The sequence below is a fragment of the Dipodomys merriami genome, unplaced genomic scaffold (assembly GCF_024711535.1).
Source record: "Dipodomys merriami isolate MVZ:Mamm:240054 unplaced genomic scaffold, mDipMer1.0.p SCAF_56, whole genome shotgun sequence".
Lineage (NCBI taxonomy): Eukaryota > Metazoa > Chordata > Mammalia > Rodentia > Heteromyidae > Dipodomys > Dipodomys merriami.
In genome coordinates, this window is record NW_027206135.1 from 7,284,757 (window position 1) to 7,305,610 (window position 20,854).

General features: G+C 44.9%; 1 protein-coding gene across 1 annotated transcript in view; it reads left to right on the forward strand.

The window, feature by feature from the left end:
• Positions 1-20,854, forward strand: part of Cfap45 (cilia and flagella associated protein 45) — a 29,453-nt gene continuing 8,599 nt past the window's right edge. Inside the window, exons 1-7 of the mRNA XM_070000047.1 lie at positions 1-55; positions 6,086-6,211; positions 8,152-8,294; positions 10,721-10,865; positions 11,213-11,383; positions 12,987-13,165; positions 15,405-15,534. Of these exons, the coding sequence (XP_069856148.1) occupies positions 53-55; positions 6,086-6,211; positions 8,152-8,294; positions 10,721-10,865; positions 11,213-11,383; positions 12,987-13,165; positions 15,405-15,534 (897 nt within the window). The 5' untranslated portion in view covers positions 1-52. The remainder of the gene's footprint in view (positions 56-6,085; positions 6,212-8,151; positions 8,295-10,720; positions 10,866-11,212; positions 11,384-12,986; positions 13,166-15,404; positions 15,535-20,854) is intronic.

Genomic DNA, 20,854 nt, shown 5'->3' on the forward strand with positions numbered 1-20,854 from the left:
GCGTCTGCACCCCAGCGCCTGGCGGCGGTGCCCTCTGCAGACGGAGGCTGAGATGGTGAGGCCCTGGTGGCGGTAGCGCTCCTGTCCTGAACGGGGCTGGGCTCAGAGGCTGGGATGAGGAGGCTGGCAGGAGTTGGATCTGTCTAGGGGTGCGGAATGCCAGAAAAGTAGCGAGGAAAGCTGGAGGGGGGCGGGATGGGGGCTTTCGAAGAGAGATCAAGATAGATTCGTAAAGATTGCCAGTGTGGAGTGGGGCGAAGTGGGGAGTTGTGCAGAAAGAGATGTCCCACCCCGCTCCTTTTCTTCCTATTTAGTCAGGCCTACTTCCCTGGAGGAGATGTGGGGTGAGGGGTGTAGAAAAACCCCAGTGGGGAGGGCAGCTGGCGGGCCATTAACTTACCAGGGTGATCATGAACAGGCTGCCTAATGCCCGCTGAGCCCCGGTTTTCTCTTAGCAGGGCTTTGAGTCACCCAGTCGGTACTCAACAAACATTTGTGGATGGACGAATGAATGAGGAGGGTCTCAGGTTTACAAGGCACTGAAGAGCGAGATGGGGACCAATGTGTCAGGCTTGGGGAATCCCTGGCCTCAGGAAGGAGCCTCCAGGGCCTGAGTGGGCTGGTCCTAAGGGGTAGGAAGGCCCTGGGGGGGCTAAGGTTAGGGGGGCTGATTGTGGGTGGCAAAGGAACTTGTGGACGCATTTCAGCAGTGGTGGATCCCAGAGATTCCTGGCAGGCCTGGGGTGTGAATGGAAGTCTGGTGCTATATGTGAGTTTTTGAGAGAGCGTGAAGGAGTGAGAAGATGTAGAGCTAATGCGGAGGCTCCCAGTTAGGCAGATTGTTCAGACTCTTACAAAAGTAATGATTAATATAACACAGTCCAGAAACAGGGACAGGGATGTCAGTGCTGACTGGGGTATCGTGTTCAGGTGGCATCCCCACCAATGGGCAACCTGGTCCAGTTGAAGAAAGGAAAACCAGGAAGATTATTCGGAATAAAAGGCAAGGGCTGGTGTGTGGGAATCCCCATGTTCTTAGCAAGCAAAGTTTATAGGAAAGGAAGTAGAGCCAGACCAAGAGTTTGAAGCCTGAATTTACAGGTGGCTCTAGGCAGGAGAGAAACTAGATCCCACAGGTGGGTAGGACATTTAGGAAAGGACATACCTTTGTCTTTGTTCAGTTGACAGGTGTTAGCATTATGTCAGAGAAACTCCACACCAACCTGTTCCAGTCCTGGGCCATCTCTGTTTTGCTGGAGTTGAGTGAAACACCCTGGCTGTTGGCTTCTGTGGGTTGCAATCCCTTGCCTTCAGAGTTGGGGTTCCAGGCTCTCCATTAATACTTTGTTCTCAACTAAAATAAGCGTTATTATTATTTTTCCTGATCACAAAATAATTACCTACTCATAGCAGAAAATTACTCAATAAAAAAATCTTAAGATGGTAAAACTCACGTAAAATTCTGGCTAGACATTTCTGTGAAGGTTCTTTCTGTGATCCATCCTGAATGTACACCCTCCCTCCAAACACTTCTATAGGCACATTTACATATGTATTAAAATACATTTTCCTCAAAACTTAATATATTATGGAGATTGCCCTATATCAACAATTGTGTCAATAATCTTTCTACATTGGAATTTCTCTTCCAGCCCCTTACTCTGGCTAGATAAGTGTGTGTGTGTGTGTGTGTGTGTGTGTGTGTGTGTGTGTGTGTATGTGTGTGTGTGTGTGTGTGTGTGTGTGTGTGTGTGTATTAGTACTGGGCTTTAAACTCAGGGCCTGGGGCTGGCACTTAGCCTTTTTGCTCAAGGCGGGCATCTTGCCACTCAAACCGCAGCTTTCCTTTCAGCTTTTTGGTGTTAATTAGAGATAAAGAGTCTCACAGATTTTTCCAGCTGGGACTGACTTTGAACTGAGATCTTCAGATTTCTGCCTTCTGAGTGGTCAGGATTACAGGTGTGAGCCACTGATGCCTGGCATCTGTCTGGATTCTTGTGCTTCTGAAATGAGATGGCTTTAGGAAGAGAGGGGAGTCAGCTGGGTCACCAAGATGAGTGCATGAAAGTAAGGCTGACTTCATTAGCTGACCACAATCCGTCTCGCCTTTGCCCAGCTTCCCCTGCCGCCCCAGCTATTGGGAGCAGGGCAGAGCTGCCTTCCCTTCTTAAACTGCCTTCCCCACAAGCGAGACAAGGCGGGCTTCTTTAGCCACTGTTCAGCTTCTTAGGAATATTTATTTGGTCATGCAAGAAGTAAAACCAGCCCTTTACCTCCTTGAAGAGCCTCTTGGCTACTGCCTCTGGCCCAGGGGGATCCAACTTTCCATTTCTGCTTGGTTTTTCATTTTTTTCTAGTCCATTTACACAGTGACCTCCCTAGTTCTTCTTGTTACTCTTGGCAAAACTGGTTATTCTAGCCCTGGGATATGGCTTGTGGCTCCAACGTCAGCAGTTTTCAAATGAGGTTTTTTTCTCAGACATCCAAACCTAGAGCTCTGAGCTTCCCTGTGGCCGGCCCATGGCCACTTTTCTGTGGTCATCTGTTTTCCTTCCTCTGTTCAAACTCCTAGGCTCAGGCAGTTGATTATTTCCTGTGGTGACTTCCTTCTGACCCAGGTCCCAAGGGCACAGGGAGGAGAGCCGCTGCCATCTCAGCCTTGAGGGTCCTGCAGTCCGGTGGGCGCTTCACATAGGGAAAACCTGTAGGAGGCCTTGAAAAGAAACAGGAAAACAAATGCAAAACAATAATAATACTTTCCATCTGTACTCTAAAGCCCTTTCGCTTACATTTATTATCCACAGAGCAGACCACATAGGCAGCTTGGAAAATGTGGAATGGTGGAGTGACTTGGAACTGATCAGATGTGTTTCCCAAACCTTCCAATCTCAGTCCTTAAGTGGCCATCTTGCTCAGTTTCATTCGTTGTTCTTCATCAAATGTGTATCGGGTCCCTACTGTATGCTAGGCATGACACCTCCTTTCTGAATTAGATACAGAACTCACACCGTCCTTCACGATCCATGGTTTTCCACCTTCCCGTTATTCTCAATGCTAACCCCCCACCCCATCCCACCTACTGCAGTTCTATTCATTTCCTCTTAGTCTATTTTCAGTGGAAAGGGGAGCGTTTGCTCACCACCTATCATGTAACAACCCTTCCGAGACTGTTATTAGGCATTCTCTGTGCTGCTATATTTACCTCCTAATAAATCTGAGCTTTTCTGCCCTGCTGTACGGGGGCTGACTAAGGTTGCAAAGGGAGGCTCCGTCTGTAATCCTTTTGCTGTCAGTGCCGGGCTCAAGAGGAAGGCAGGTACAGTGGTGCCCATTGTTTGGATCAGAGCCCGCTGTAGAATAATCGCCCAGTTTAATGTGAAAACCTGATACAGGTGGAAAGGCTGGTTGGTAATGGCAGATCACAGAGAGCTTTCCAAATAATTGTCCAGTCTCAAGTGACCTGGGATGAATGGCCCATTTTTGTTTACCCTGTTCTCTTGATAGCTGATGATGATCAGGCTTGGAGGGGCTCAGTCTTTCTAGCCCGTTCCCCAAGGTAGCCTAGCTTCAAGAGATGTGAAGAGGGAGGTGTGAGCTACTCCACAGTGAGCTTTGAATCAGCTTTGGAGTCATCCAAAAGCCTTTGCAGAAATTGTTTCCTGGGGATAGCTTTGTATCCTTGGGACCAAACTGAAGCTGGATCGATGGATGGCTGTATTTGTTGGGCTCTTGATTGTTAACAAACAAAATAGAACTTTCAGTAGAAAGGAATACATCGAAAGGATTTTGGAGAGCCAACAGACAATGCCAAGGTAGGGAAACTAGGCTTGGAAAACAGGAACAGAGGAAGGCCCTGCTGTTGGAACCAAGGCAAAAATCAGAACAGAATGGATCTGGCAAGGCCCTATGAGGCACTGTTATCTACCAACACTGCTGGCTTTGGATGTGGGCTGCTGCTGCTGGCATCCTTATCAGCATTGCCCTAGATATACTGGGTATCGCAACCTCAGCTGCCTCTGTCAGAAAGGATTTCCTTGCTCTGTATCTTACATCACTGGTTTCCTAGTCACTGTCAGGCAGGAGTGATCTCATTGACTCAGCCTAGGTTCCTGCCTGACTGGGAAGACAAATACCTGGTGTTTTCAGCTTTTGTCATTGGAGACCAGCCCAGTCTCCCATAGCATTAGACAAGGGAATTTGCCAAACCTGGAAGATACCTGGGGTGTTGGTTAGATGATGAATGCATACTCTCAGGAGAGAAAGAAACCACATAGTGGATATTATAAACTAGTTAACTGTTTGCCTGATTGCAGCTGACAATCTTTATTTTTACTTATTTTTTTGTAAGTACTTTTTTTTTTTTTTGTCGGCTGTGGGGCTGGTCCTGGGCACTGTTCCTCAGCTCTTCAGCTCAAGGCTAGCGTTACCACTTGAGCCCTAGTGTCACTTCCGGTTTTCTGGTGGTTTATTGGAAATGAGTCTCATGGACTTTGCTGCCCTGGCTGGCTTTGAACTGTGATCCTCAGATCTCAGCCTTCTGAGTTGCTAGGATTACAGGCGTGAGCCACAAAGGCCCGGCTTGTAAATACTTTTTATTATGATAAAGGTGATGTACAGAAGGGTTACAATTACATACATCAGGTAATGAGTATATTTCTTTTTAGATGATGTCACCACTTCCCTCGCTGTCTCCCAGTTTTTTTCCTCCCATTCCCACCCACACGTTGTATAGTTCATTTTCTTATTTTTTTATTATTATCTTTAAGTAGTTATAGAAAGAAGTTCCCATTCTACAAAACAGTATATGAATACAAGGTGTCTGACAACATTGTTGTCACCCATTACTCCTAACACATCCCTTCTCTCTCTTTTTTTTTTTTTAATTGAGATTAGGCGATTACATAATTTCACATATCTCACAGTATTGTGGAATAGTATACTTAGTTAAAGTCGCCAACACATTTTAACCTTCACAAGGCACATGGTCATTACCATGGTCTAGACAGTTTGTGAATTCTATGAGCTTTGACAATAAAAATTATTTTTTACACATCAGGTGATGTTTACATTTCTTTCCTTTTGCTTAGTGGAAGCTGTTCACTCTTTCCCTCTCATTCCTCCCTTCCCATTGCTGTCTTTAGGTTGCTTAGTTCTTTTTCTTCTATGTCTAGTGTGTATAGTTCATTTTCAACATGGTGTCTAGTGAGTGCCATTGCTGCGTTTGTTCATCCTTTCAGTGGACAATCTCTTAGCATTCTTCAATTTTTTTTTTTTTTTTGTTGGTCGTGGGGCTTGAACTCTGGGCCTGGGCGCTGTCCCCACGCTCTTCAGCTCAAGGCAAACGCTCTGCCGCTTGAGCCACAGCGCCACTTCCGGTTTTCTAGTGGTTTATTGGAGATCACAGTCTCCCGGACTTTCCTGCCCGGGCTGCCTTTGAACCTCGATCCTCAGATCTCAGCCTTCTGAGTAGCTAGGATTACAGGCGTGAGCCACCCGCGCCCAGCTCATTCTTCAACTTTTAAAAGTACTAGACATCAACCAAGTATGAGGTTCTTTTACATCCTTTTTATCTTCCGGTCCCTACTCTCACCTTGGGAGATTGCCAGATACTAAGGAGGTCAGAAAGCATGTCATTTGTGAAGGGGACCTGGAGCTCAAGCTGGGAAGATTGGGAGCAAAGAAGAATTATGTATTTCTGGGAAGATAGTTTAAATTGCCCTGCAAGAGGTTGTTTTTCTGGGGAGCTCAAGCCACTGAGGCAAAGAGGTGAAATTGTGCTTCTCTTCCTCCCATCCCTTCCTAGCATACAGCCTGGCCAACGTGGCCTTGTTCCTGAGACTAGACTAGTGTGTGTCTATGTGTAGCTAGTGTGCTTTGCTCCAACCAAGGGACCTCCTGCTTCTGTGAGGATGCTGTCCACCCGATGCTCTTTGCCCCTACATTACAGGGTTTATTCAGGGGCTTTCCCTAAGTAGTTTTTCCATAGGCCCACCCTTTGGCCTCCCGCATAGACTGAGAAGTGATTGCTGCCTAGGGTCTGGATGCCACCGCACTGATGACCCCTATTTTCTGCCTTTTCCTGCAGCCGCTAAGCACAACTGGTGTCCTGAGCTCCTCTTCCACTGCCTCCAACAGGTCACGCAATAGGACTCGCTACCGGACCAAAGCTGTGAGCTCTGAGGTGGATGAGAGCCTTTTTGGAGTTGTCAAGGTAACACTCAAGCAAACCCCTCTGTGTGGCTGCCACGTGGAGGCAGTGGCCCTGTGCTGCTCAGGCCCAGGCTTGCACTGGTCACAGAGCTCTTGTAGGTAACTCTCAGACTGCAGACAAAACAGGAATGCTGAGGCCCACGCTACAGAGTTCTGCCTGAAGTTTGGCTCAGGCAAGCAGGAGTACCTGGCTTTCTGCATCCCTGAGGTCCTCATATTCTCAGTATTTATGTCAAGGGGAAGCTCAGCTGCTGAGAACGCAGTAGTAGCTCCACAAGAGGCCAGGATGAAAATGTTTGTAGGCCAATGGGCCCAACTTTCAGACTCAGAAAGCAAGTGATTTCTCTTCCACCCAGAAAGAGCATTGGGATAGAACACATGTGAGTACAGACTAGAGCTCCATGTAAAATTTTCTAGTCCTTCCCCAGTCGTTCAACTAAATCATTCATCTGGCTTTAAGAAAGGAGAAGATCTTTAGCTGCAAGTCCCCTCTAGATGAAGACGCTAAGAACTCCTACAATATTAGAAAAGGAGAGCTAGAGAGCATGAGAGAAGGTGAGAAAGAGTGGAAGAAAAGAGGAAAGGAGAACAAGACACTGCAGTAAGACAGGGAAATATTTAAGGAGATAGAAGAGAGAAGAAAGGAAGGAGAAAGAAGAGAAGAAAGAAGGAAAGAAAGAAAAGGAAAAAGAAAAGAAGGGCAGCATGAGGAAGAGAGTCAGGAGAGAGTTAATGTCTGTCTTTATCCCTCACTATCATCATTGTGAATCAAAGACACAACACAACATGGGTGCCTTTTTCATTTTGAAGGTCCCTCTCCCCCAAGCAGTTTTCCTATTTGTAAGGGAAAGAATCACAGGAATGCAAGGTTTTACTTACACTTTTTTTTTTTTTGGAGGGAGGGCATTAGGATCAATGTGGAATTCTCTACTCAAAATGAAGGGAGGCTGGGAGTGTTTAGGAGTTAGTTGTCCTGCTGGCTAATAAAAGACAGAAAAATTCCAGTTGCGTCCTGGATGTAAACATCCAGGACCTCTCTTAGCCAGTAGGGGGCAGAAGTGGCCTGTAGCACAACTGAGTGCTGCCGGCCTGGAAGCAGAGGTGGGCACCAGGGGGCAGCAGCAGTCAGGGGCGATGGGCAGACTGAAGCGCCCAGGACCGACCAGGCCATTCTATGGCCCCCAGGCAGGCCCCAGTTACTACATTAATGGCAGGAGTTACTGTGTTTAGAAATTCCCTGAATAAGTGACTGCATTTGTCTTGTTATATCTAAGCCTTTTGTGAGCAGGAAGTTTTGAAAAACATCACACATCTACTCTGTCTTCATTGTGCTGAATTCTCACTCAACCATATTAGATTTTTAAGGACAGATCCCTACCAGGCATTTAGTTATATCTAACTCTCTCAATATGATTTTTTTGTTGAGGGTTCAAAGTACATTCATCATTAGAAAGAATTAAAAATGGGTAACATCACAGAGTGGATTCATCTGTAACAAATTGTACTGCTTCAAACTCACAGTATGTGGTCCACCAGAAATAATTAGTCCTTCTTTAATAAAGGAGAAACTTTCATAGAGAGAGAATTGAGAGACCAAAATTTTACTTTTCATTCCTGAGGCTTAAACTAAGAACCTTGTGCTCAAACTCAGGAAGAGCCTTGTGCTTACTGGACAGGAACTCTACTCTCTTGAGCCACATGACTTAGTCCTTTTCTCTTGGTATTTTTCTTTTCTCTTCTTTCTTTTAAAGAGAGGGTCTTGTATTTTTTCTTGGACCCATGAAGCTGCAGCTCCCATGTAGCTGAGATTATAGGCATACACTGCCATGCCTTGCATTTTAGGATTTTAAAGTAAGGGTAGATACTTACTTACTTGAAGTTAGGACTGACCAGCAGGAAGTTAGGTGACCAGCTTCTAATCTGTCTTTTCTGATCTCATAGCCCTCGGCCCGTGGCCAGAATGATAGCCCCATTGTGCTGCTCCGAGATAAACGTGCCATCCAAAAATCTCTTGCTTCCTTGAGCATGGACCATAAGCCAGAGACCATCCGGATCATCACAAGGGACATGGTCCGAGAGCTCATGTGAGTCCCCAGGGCATAGTCCCCCACGCTTCCCTCCCTAAGCCTATACTCCCTTCAAGGCTCTTTGCAGGAAAATGGGGAAACTGCTCTGGTCTTGTTCTGTCAATCCTACCCTTCCTTCCTTCGGTATTCATTTCCCTCTTTTTGCTTCATGGTTCTTTTGACTCTATCTTGGGCTCTTTCATTTCTCCCTTTGTATCCATCGCTCTCCTTGCCCTTTTCTCCTAGCTCCTTTCTCTTTCTTCTGGTGGGTTGTGGGATCGAAGGGACTGATAGAAGAGCTTAGTGGAGCCTCCTTAAGTCCCCATTAGTGCACTCTGGGAAGGGAGGCCATCCAGATGAATCACTTCCTTTTGGTTACATGAAGTAGTCCAGGCAAAGGGAAACTGACCAGATGCCTAATCAACCCGTCCCCTCCCTGCAAGCTCCTTCCCAGACTCTGAGGCTATCAGCGGAAATTCACAGGGGGCTCCCCTGGCTCCCTTGTGATTGGCCCAGCCTTGCTTCCTAACTGAAGTGGGCTCTCAGGGTTCACGCCCAGCTCAACCAGGAGCCAGCACCATGCTTAATAGCTCACTCCGTGCAACTATTTCTTCACTTTGTCTCCAGCCACTAACAAAGAGAACTCTCAGAAAATACTGCCTGTTGCATGAGCTGGGGAGGAACATCTGGAAGACAGCACATGAGCTGAGCTCTGCTGCAGCCCTCTCCTGAGCTTGATTTGGCTAGCTTAGACATCCAGTGTTCAGATGGGGGCAGCAGCCATGAAGCCAAGCTTGGGGCCTGAGAAAGGGTTCCTTCTTGGAGTGTTCTTCTGAAGATACTCTGAAATCTTTATTTTCCCCAGACCTACTGTGGTAAAGTCAGATCCCTCCTGGTCACTCTAGAGCCCAGGTCATTCAGTGAAGCACAAGACCTTTTTCCTAAAGCCTTCAGTCCACTCACTCATTTTATCTTCTGGCACCCCACACTAGTTTTATTAGATGAGGTTTCACTTCCTGTCTCAGACTGTCTGCGTCTTCTTGCCATGTGCCTGTTAAATTGCCTCGCCCAGAAGCAGCTTTATTCCCAACCCCCAACTCCTCCCTCCCCCATTAATGTATGTCATTTGTTTGTAATCATTATAATTAGCTATAGGTTTGTTGAATGCGTTGGGCAGCTACCAGGAGAGGTCTATAGCCACGTCTCTGGTAGTTGTCAATCAGAGATGTTAATTAATATTTAGAGTTCAAAGCTTCTCTCTAGGCTGGATGGACAGGGATGTTTAGATTTCTCACCAGCATCCATTCCAACCCTATCTGGTGTCCCCTTGCCCTTTTTTAGAATGTCATCAAGAATCATCTATTTTTGTTTTTGTTTTTGTTTTTGTTTTGTCAGTTGTGGGCCTGAACTCTGGGCGCTGTCCCTCAGCTCTCCAGCTCAAGGCTAGCACTCTTGCCACTTGAACCACAGCACCACTTCCAGCTTTTTCTGCTTATGTGGTGCTGAGGAATCAAACCCAGGGGCTCATGCATGCAAAGACAAGCACTCTACCACTGAGCCACCTTCCTAGCTCCAAGAATCATCTATTTTTAAGGATAGGTTCAACATCTTTGTTTTTTTGTTTGTTGTGTTTTTTTGTTTTTGGTCAGTCATGGGGCTTGAACTCTAGGCTTGGGCGCTGTCCCTCAGCTCTTCGGCTCAAGGCCAGCGCTCTACTGCTTGAGCCACAGTGCCACTTCCTTTGTTATTTTTTTTTTAAAGTTTTTCTTTTTTCTTTTTTTATTGTTAAGGTGATGTACAGAGGTTACAGTTACATAAGTAAAGTAATAAGTACATTTCTTGTCAATAAGTACATTTCTTGTCTACTTCTTATCCCTTCCTTCATTTTTCTCCTACTTACCCTTTCTCCTCAGTCCCCCCTCCCAAGTTGTACAGATCATTTCCAACATGTTGTCTTGTAAATATTGCATCAACAGCTTTGTTTTGAGTGCTCATTCAGTACCAAGCACTGTACCAAAGACTAATCCACCAGGGTGGTTAAGCCAGATTCATATCTTGAAGAAGCTTGTAAAGAAAAAAGACCCTGCACCATGGGCCACCATCCGCCACCATCCTGGCTGTAAGAATAAAGCGGATTAGAATTCAGAGGAAGGGACCTGGGGCCAGTTGTGGTGTGTGTGAACGCTGAAGAGGGTCTTAGACAGCTGCAGAGTAGGAGCATGAACTGATCTTAGAGATAAGGACCTAAATTCTTTCATCCGTACCAGTCCTTGGTTTTGACCTGGAACCCTGCCTTATAGTGGCTGTGCAGATGCACCTTCTCCTGCCATTGGCTGAGTCTGTGCCGGAGAGTTAGCACCGTACAGAGAGGGAAGCGAGCCAGGAGCAGGGTGCCCATGGCTTTCCTTCCCGCTCTTCTCTAACGCTGTTTATTGCTGGGTCAGTGTTCCAAAAGAGGATCCTTCCGGGGAGTCGCTGATCATCAGCCCCGAGGAGTTCGAGCGGATCAAAGAGGCATCCCACGTCCCGACAAAGGAAGAATTGGAGGCTAGGGAGCAGGCCCTGAAGAAGGAGAAGGAAGCCGTTGTGGTAGATAACCTCCCTAATCTTTCCTTTCCGCAGTGGGCGGCAGAGTAGAAACAGTGGAAAGAGCCCAGCGTCTCACACCAGACTCCATGGGTAGGGAACCCTAAAACATGACATGGGCGGAGAAGCATTGTAGCACCAGACTGGAAAGACCTTCCTGCGAAGGGGGGAGAGGGCTGCCCGGGCCCAGGGGAAGGCTGAGAATGAAGTCAGATCCTTACACTTCCCTGCTCCGACATCACGGTGGGCTCAGGCAAAAATCATCCTCACTCACCTGTAGTAGCCAGACTAGTGCCAGGACCCAAGAGCACCGGGAATCACCCCGACTCACACAGCGTGGTCCTCCTTAGGATGCAGTGGTGACGCGCAAGAAGATCATGAAACAAAAAGAAATGGTGTGGAACATCCACAAGAAGCTCAGCGACCTGGAGGAGGAGGCCAAGGAGCGGGCGCAAAACCTCCTGCAGAGAGCGGACAAACTTCGCCTGGAGCAAGAGGAAGAGCTCAAGGACATGAGCAAGGTGGGTCTGGGGTCCTTCCCTCTCCACACTCACTTCTATTTCCTCTTTCCTTTTATTCACATATAGGACAAAACAAGGTACTGGTAGGGGCAGGCAGGGGGTGAACCGAACCTGCTAAGACAGTTGTTCTAATTAGAGGACTAGCTTTGCCTCCTGCTTACTGTGTCACCTTGGGCAAATTTCTTGCCCTCTCTGAGTCTCACTTGCTTCAATTGCGAAATTGAAGGAAAAATGTAAAAAACAAAGATTAAATAAATAAATTGAAGAGAGTAAAGCAATAGTAGAAAACTTAAGAGTGCTCAAAAAAGTCTTTGAGGTAGCTTAGACAATAGAATTTGTGGAATTTCAAAGGTTATGATAGGGTGGGTGCCCGTGGCTCACATCTGTAATCCTACTCAGGAGGCTGAGGTCTGAGGATCACAATCTGAAGCCAGCCTGGGTAGAAAAACGTATGAGACTCGTATCTCCAATTCACCACCAGAAAAGCTGGAAGTGAGCTATGATTCAAGTAATAGAGCATCAGTTTTGAGCAAAATAAACTCAGAGATGGCATCTAAGCCCTGAGTTCAAGCCCCAGGATTGACATGCACGTGTGTGTGCGCACACACAGAGGTTTTGATAAAACAATACTTTTAAATATTTGCCTTAACTCTATAAATATATCTTAAAATGTATAAACACTTCATTAAGTACAAAAAGAAAATTGCAAAATGGGGGTGGAAACGCTACTTAACAGAACGCTTATTATTGGCCAGGTTGCATAGGCAAAGATGGGAAAGCCTTTGTGAACTGTGGTTGATAAATTGACTCAAGGACATTGCTTTTATTTTTGTCTTGCTGCTTCAATTATGGCCTCAGAGAGTGTTCCGAGGGAGCAGGATTTTGTTTTGAAGTGTTTATCTTGCTTCCTTTAGCTGGGAGCATAAAGACCAGGGGCTCATTTGAAATTCTATTTTTTCCAATTCATTTGAATGTGCCTCATTTTCTGATCACATGAAAAAAAAATGCTGACTCCCCAACTCCTTCATCTCTGTTTTCTGTCTCAGGTAAATCTCTACACATACCTTCTTTTATTTTCCATAGCTTTTACTTCTCAGTCCTTATTGATGGGCCCATGATTGTTGTTTTTAACATCCCTTTTTGTGTCACATTGGGCTCTTCCAGCTTAAAAATCGAGCGGCCGAGTGTCTACGAGAGTGTCTTGGCTTCCCTGAGCTTAACGTAGGATTCGTGTGTTTCTCACAAATTATGAACCTCTGAAATTTTATGGATATTCTGGGTTTATTTGTGTAGGTGAAAGTTATAGAGGAGAAGGCTCATGACTTTCATCGTATTTCCAAATGGTGCTCCATTGCCTCAAACACTAAAATACCCAGAAAGATGCTGTTCTGGGTCTCTCCTTGCACAGACCTTAGCACCAAATGCCTAGGAAATGTTTAAGCTGCACTGTGTAAAGGAGAAGGACAATGCCAGGATGCTCTTGCTTCTCTGGACATCTGACATCCCTAGCATCCTTGATGCTATCCTGCTTCTGTTTCTTTCCCTTTAAATTTGCACATCTCCAGTGCCCAGTGCCACATTTTGTGTTACCTTCACTCCCTAGATTATCCTCAATGCCAAGTGTCATGCCATTCGAGATGCTCAAATCCTGGAGAAGCAACAGATCCAAAAAGAACTGGACGCGGAGGAGAAGAGGTTGGATCAGATGATGGAAGTGGAGCGAAAAATGTCTCTTGAAAGGCAGGAGGCACGAGACAAGCGGAGGAGGGAGGAAAGTATACGGTAAGGATGTGGCCTTGACATTTCCCCATCTAAGTCGTTTCTGTATATGTTCGTGTCTGTGTAGCCTAGCAGCAAGGGAAGAGATGAGACACGGTTTGTCATCATCTGTCATCCCTTATGGAGTGATCCAGAGAATCACAAAACCTTTAATGCTTATTTTCAAGATCATCACAGGTGCCTCCCAATTCAGATCCAACTGAGTCTTAAATCTCAACACTTCCTGCCATCCACTCACTTGCTTCCCACGCCACCAGCATGCAAGGCCTTGGAATCACAAGTCCACTGACTTTTTTTTTGGTCCGGTCGTGGGGCCTGAACTCTGGGCCTGGGCGCTGTCCCTCAGCTCTTCAGCTCAAGGCTAGCACTCTACCACTTGAGCCACAGCACCACTTCCGGCTTTTTTTTCTTTTTGCTTATATGGTGCTGAGGAATCAAACCCAGGGCCTCAGGCTTGCAAGGCAAGCGCTCTACCACTGAGCCACCTTCCAGCCCAAGTCCACTGACTTTTGCTGTTCACTTCGCTGAGCATCTTTCTCTTCTTCCTCCTCTTTTCTTCCCTTTAGTGGTTTTGCTGTCACTTTCCTTGAAAACCTTCTCTCAATTTACCAGGCAGGCTTGGTGGCTTCCTGCTCTATGCCTGTCTAAATTTATAGTCTCGTACTTCTTCTCATGATGAGGCTGTCTGGCCCTCACCAGACTGTGAGCTCATGGAAGACAGGGGTCCAGTCATTCATTTCTGAAGTCCAAGGACCTATTGGAGCATCCAAACTGTCCTAGGAATTTATTTCATGTTAGAACACATAAATTTACCCTCTCCCTCATTATGTAAAAAGGAACAAGTCTCTGGACTACTATAGACTCAAGGTGTCCTAGAGTTAAAACGTCAGCCATACAATGTGTGAATTACTTCTGTAAGTGATTCTTGGACCACACATTGGATGACAGTTCTATCTTCTCAACTGTATTCTCTAGTAGGTACTCTGTACCCTGTAGCAGGCTCCCAGGAAGAGTTCATTTAGTGGGTAAGTAGCTGTGCACCTTCTGCCTTACCAGAAGCAATGAAGGAAAAAAAATCACCGCCTCATTAGACAACTCTAGTGATTTGACTTGGTCCTCATGTTGAACCCACATACTTGCTTCAAGGCAACTCTTTTTACTTATTTTTTTGATACTTTGTTAAAGATCTTTATATATATTTAATTTTATTTTATTGTAAAGATGCTGTACAAGGCTCTTTTACTTATTGCTTCTGTTTATTTCATGTAAATGTTCCATCTGACTATGAATCTTATATTCTTTCTGCTTGATTCCTATCCTCACCTTGTCTTCTCATGTTCTTGTAGCCTTTACTCAAGTCATGAGGTCTAAATGCTTCCATGTTGACTGACACCATGGTAACATGCAGAGGTCCCCAGCAGCACTGATGGGAGAGCCAGTCTCCCTGCTTTTTACTTTTGGAAGAGGGCTTTGCTGAGTAGAGATATTTAGTCAAACTCAGCCCTGCCAGCAGCTGACAATCTTCAATAAGAGCAAGGATGTAAAGAAGACAGTTGCCCAGAGTAGGCATAGGAGACAGGTTAGGAAGACAAGATTAATTGAGTGATATATATTTGCTGGTCTTGGGGGATTGAACTCAGGCTACTATCCCTGAGCCTCTTTGTGCTCAAGGCTAGAGCTCTACCATTTGAACCACAGCACCATTCCAGCTTATTTTGAGTAATTAACTGGAGATAAGAGTCTCACAGACCCAGGCTGGCTTCGAACTGTGATCCTCAGGTCTCAGCCTCCTGAGTAGCTACAATTATGGGCATGAGCCACTGGTGCCCAGCCCTGGGATTTTTAAATCTGTATAAGTATGGAAAGTTTGTAGATAAAGCTAGCTTCTTGTATCTTGTGAAGACATGGGAAGAGGTTAGATTTCAGAACCTCATTACAGACTGGATAGGAAAAAGCGTGCAAAGATATGGAGTTACCTTTTGGACAGATGGATGAAGAAGGAGAATATCAGGAAGGGAATGACTCCAAACTAGGAGCTCAAAGGAGAAGGGACCCATTTCCTACAGGATACGCTCTGAGGAAGGATTTTGTTCTAGACCCACAAAGCCTATGCATGTTTAAGGAGTACTTGTCAAATGGTACCAATGAAACCTCTGAACTTGGGGGTGAGTTGGGTGGAGGTGGTGGTGGAGAGACATGACTCGCTTGCTTTCTGAGCCACTGTGGCACTGCTGCTTCCCAGGGGAAGATGGCATATTGTACAGCAAATAGAAAAGAACCAGGAGGAGCGATCACTGCTTGCTGAGCAACGGGAGCAGGAGAAGGAGCAGATGCTGGAGTACATGGAGCAGCTCCAGGAGGCAGACTTGGAGGTAACAGGCCGAGTTTCACCAGCAGCAGCAACAAAGCCCTCCACTGGGGTTTCAGGGTGTGGGCCGATTTTCTGTCAGGCACATGCTCGTTTCACAACATCATCACCACCATCCACTTTTTTATTGCTGTCTCCAACATTTATATGTCCATGGCGTCATGTTGGGGGATGAGCAGTGCTTTGGGTAGATATTTTCACTGCCTCCCAGGGACCTGGGGTCTGAGACTGACAGGTCAGTGTCAAACAGACACATAAAAGAAATATATGGCTCCATGTTTTCCACAAGGACACATGGGGATGTTTTATAGTCATCCCTCAATTATCGAGGGGGCCTTATACACTTTGTAGCTGAACAGTAACAGTGTCTTGTTTCAGGCTCCCTGCTGGTACCTCATTTGAAGTACACAGCATCCCATTGTCATTAACTGTGTTGTGAATTCAAATCTTCCTTCCGGTTAGCCAAAACAAAATTAGTAGGTGCAGCCTTGAAAAACAAAAAAGAAATTAAAAAAAAGTAGAGAAAAATAAGGAAAATTAAGAAAACCCAAACCCCCAGAAATCTGATGACTTACTAGTCTAAATTAAGTAAAGTTAAAGTATTAACAGAGTTAAAAATGAAAGCATTTGCCTTATGTAGTCTGTTGAATATACACACACCTGTAGCACAGTTGAGGGACACAGCAGGCATTTATAACATTTATTATTTTTTCCCTTATATATAGTTTTGGAATTATTATAAGCATAGAAACTTAGAAAGAATTCTACTGTACCTGTAGAGATTTCTTCCAGATTTCAGTATTGTTAATAATTTGCCTTAGTTGTATGTGCCTTTCTAGGTGTCCACATATTCTTTTCCTTCCTTCCTTCCTTTCTTTCTTTCTCTTTCTTTCTTTCTTTCTTTCTTCCTTCCTTCCTTCCTTTTCTTTCTTCCTTTCTTTTTCTTCCTTCCTTTTCTTTCTTTCCTTCCTTCCTTTCTTCCCTTCTCTCCTTCTCTCCTTCTCTCTCCTTCCTTCCTTCTTTCCTTCTTTTCTTCTTTCTTTCTTTTCTTTCTTTCTTTCTTTCTTTCTTTCTTTCTTTCTTTCTTTCTTTCTTTCTTTCTTTCTTTCTTTCTTTCTTTCTTTCTTTCTGCCTGTCTTTCTTTCTTTCTTTCTTCCCTTTCTTTCTTTCCTTCCTTTCCTTCCTTCCTTCCTTCCTTCCTTCTTTCTTTCTTTCTTTCTTTCTTTCTTTCTTTCTTTCTTTTTCTTTCTTTCTTTCTTCCCTTTCTTTCTCTTTTTCTTTCTTTCTTTCTTTGCCTAAGCACTGTCCCTGAGCTTCTTTTTCACAAGCCTAGCACTCTACCACCTGAGCCACAGCACCGCTTCTGTTTTTTTCTGTTTATGTTTCATGCATGCTAGGCAAGCATTCTACCATGAAACCACATGACCAGCCCCACATATTTTCATTATTGCTAAGTAATCTGGTTGCAGCCATCTTGATAGTTGACACTAAACGCTTCTAAATGCCCAGGTCTCTGTAGAATAAGGTCACTTTTACCTATGGAGAATATCATTAGCACATCTTCCACCAAAGAACTTTAATCCGGTGCTTTTAGGATATTACCTAGTATTTTATCCTTATTTAAATTTTCTACATTTTTCTCAAAATATACTTGGCTACTATTTTCTTTTTTTCTGAACCAAGCTTCAATCAAGATTTGCACATTGACCGGGCTCCAGTGGCTCATGCCTGTAATCCTAGCTACTCAGGAGGCTGAGATCTGAGGATTGCAGTTCAAAGCTGGCCTGAACAGGAAAATCCATGAGACACTTATCTCCAATTAAGCACCACAAAACAGAAAGTGGTGCTTTGATTCAAAGTGGCAGAGAGTTCAGGGACAGTCCCCAGACCCTGAGTACAAGCCCCACGACCAACAAAAAAGAAAAAAAAAAAAGATTTGCACATTGCATTCAGTTAAGTTTTTTTTTAGTTCATTCACTTTAAGTGTCATTATTGATACATTTATTTTTAATTGATATAGTAATTTTGCCTGCCTGTGAGATACAGTGTGATTAGATCAGTATGTTCACAATGTGTAAGGGTTGGGTCAGGATAACTGGCATATCCATCAACTTAAACATTCATCATTTCTTTGTGTTGGGAATGTTCAAAGTCATCTGTACATGCCATTTTTGCAAATACATTTAATTGCTGTCAGCTGTACTGCAGGACATTAGAAATTATTCTTCTATTGGGCACTAGTGGTTCATGCTTGTAATCCTAGCTATTGGGAGGCTTCAATCTGAGGATCATGATTTAAAGCCATTTCCAATAAGGAGCCATCCCAGAGTGGACAAAGTGAAGCAAGAGTGTGAGGCCCTGAGTTCAAACCCCAGTAACAGCACAAATAAAAAGAAGTTTATTTTCCTATCTAATGACACTGCTGTTCCCCCACTCCATGTTTATGATTTTTATGACACTGATATTTTGAAGCATCCAGGTTAGGTGCCTTAATGAATGTCCTGTGTTGGAATTTATCTAATTCCCTTCCTCCTCCCACCTCTGGGTACTATTTTGCTTATGGAGTGCATACTATTTTATTTTGTATTTTTCTCTTTATTGCTCATGTTTTATGGATGAGTGAATTGTCATCAAGCAGTACATTGGATGGTGGTGAGTGATGGGGCTGAGAAGGGCCCCACAGGTAGGCAGACAAATTATGAAGGTTGTCAGAGCACCTGCAGTGTGACTCGGTATGAGGAGTGGGATAAACGTCACATGGGTTGTGTGTGTGTGCTTGTATGTGTGCTTGTGTGTGTGTGTGCTTGTGTGTGTGTGCTTGTGTGTGTGCTTGTGTGTGTGTGGCTTGTGTGTGTGTGGCTTGTGTGTGTGTGAGTGTGTGTGTGTGCTTGTGTGTGTGCTTGTGTGTGTGCTTGTGTGTGTGTGTGCTTGTGTGTGTGTGTGTGTGTGTGTGTGTGTGTGTGTGTGTGTGTTCATGTTGCCTTAAGAACTGCTTGAGAAGGGAACCAAATGAGTAAAGAAGACAGAGACAGGTCCAGGTTACTTCAGTTTCTGGCTCGGGAGAAGAAAAGGGAGAGACAGAGATAAAGATAGGGAGAGAGAAAGGGAGGAGAGAGAGATGTAGTAAGGGAAGGGGATGAGAAACAGAGAGTGAAAAACCAACTAGGTTGTGGGGAGTAGGGGGCTTCTGAGAAGCTCCTGGAGTCGGTGAGTCAACACCATTAATCTGGTGTGTGCCACCATCCCGTCTGCCACTCCCTAGAGTCTGCAGGAAGTTACTAGGCAAGTTTAGGGAGAACACAGCACCTTCCCAGTCTTAGTGCTGCATGTCATCTTTTTTTTTGGGGGGGGGGGAGTCCGGTTATGGGGCTTGAACTCTGGGCCTGGGCGCTGTCCCTCAGCTCTTCAGCTCAAGGCTAGCACTCTACCACTTGAGCCACAGCACCACTTCTGGCTTTTTTCTTTTTGCTTATGTGGTGCTGAGGAATCGAACCCAGGGCCTCGAGCATGCAAGTCAAGCGCTCTACCACTGAGCCACCTTCCCAGTCCCGCTGCATGTCATCTTAAGACAGCTCTTCCTACCATGTTATCAAAGATGAAGAAGAGAAAAGGGAGTTTCTCTGGGTTGCTTTGAAGGGCTTTAAAGACAGCAAAAGTCCTTCAGTTCCTTGGAAATCAAATGAACCAACCAAAACAACAAAACCAAACTGGGCATGGTGGTACATGTCTGTAATCCTAGCTACTTGGGAGGTGGAGGCAGGAAAGCCAAGAATTTGAAACTGGCCTGGGCAAAAATTCAGACCTTATCTGAAAAACAAAATACAGCTATATATGGTGTGTGTGTGTGTGTGTGTGTGTGTGTGTGTGTGTGTGTGATCCCAGCAATACAGGAGTCATAGTTAGGAGGAGATCCATCTGAGACTGGCCTTACAACAAAAATAAAACCTTATCTAAAACATAATTAACAAAAGGACTGAGGTATGGCTTAAGTGGCAGAGTGGCTGCTTAACAAGTACAAGGCCCAGCGTTCAAACCTCAGTACTGCCACAACAAATAAAAAAGAATTAATTAAAAACAAAGGACTGAGCTGGGCACTGGTGGCTCATGCCTGTAATCCTAGCTACTGAGGAGGCTGAGATTTGAGGATCATAGTTCAAAGCCAGCCAGGGCAGAAAAGTCTGTGAGACTCTTATCTTCAATTAACCACCAGAAAACCGGAAGTGGTGCTGTGGCTCAAGCGGTAGAACGCTTGCCTTGAGCTGAAGAGCGCAGGGATAGCACCCAAGCCCAGAGTTCAAGCCCCACCCCGACAACAAACAAACAAAACAACAACAGCAACAAAGGACTGGGTCATACCTCAAGTCACAGAGTACTTGCCTTGCATGTATAAGTCTTGAGTCTAATCCTCAGTATTGCAAACCAAAGCGACAAACACACAAAAAAAAAACCAAGCTAGAAAAAAATAGGTGGAAGATTAAGCAAATAATACATGATTAGACATATGCTCCCAATCAGGGGTCAGTAGTTTCTTTAGCTTTGAGGTCAATAGGACTAAACAAGGCCTAAGATTCTTAAGTACCCTCCCACCCCCCAGCATTGTGATCTGAGAATGTGCCTAGCCTCTGAAGTGGTTTGATCATTGGGAGATTTGGGAGACTGGGACTGATAAAATCAGGGACTCCTTCCTTCTAATGGATCTTGTCACTCAGGATCACAAAGGTTCACTCCCTTGCTCAGAGACACAGGTTTCTCCCTGTGTAAAACTTTCCTCCCTCTCATTTCACTCACTTTGGTTCTCATTTAGCCTCTTGCTGGGCTTACTTGCTTTCGTTCTCACATTGAGCTACATGCATTTAGGGGAAAGAGAGAATGGGACACAGGTTCCTGTCCTCCAGCAGGGATAGGATTTCCTATGAAATGAGTATACTCCAAGGTCACTTCTCAAGAGACACAGCATCACCTAAGTTCAGAAAACTTAGAATTGGAGAAAATTGAGAAAGATTTCCAGAGAAAGAACAAGCAGGTTCAAAGTTTGGGCCCTGTATAGCTTTGGGAAAGTCACTTATATATTGGGCCTCAGTTTGTCCTGAATAGGTCTAAAGTATTAGAGAAAGCCTATTCAAAGTGCTCAATGAATGGAAAGTACTCAATTAGGACAATGGTTATTTTATTATTCTTGTAGTGGTAGGACTTAAACTCAGGACCTTGTGCATGCTAGACAAGTGCCCTACTACTGATCCATAACCCCAGCCCATGCCTGTTTCTTTCTTAATTATAATGAATACAGATTGAAAGTCTGAAATTCAGTAGGAAGGAAATGAAGG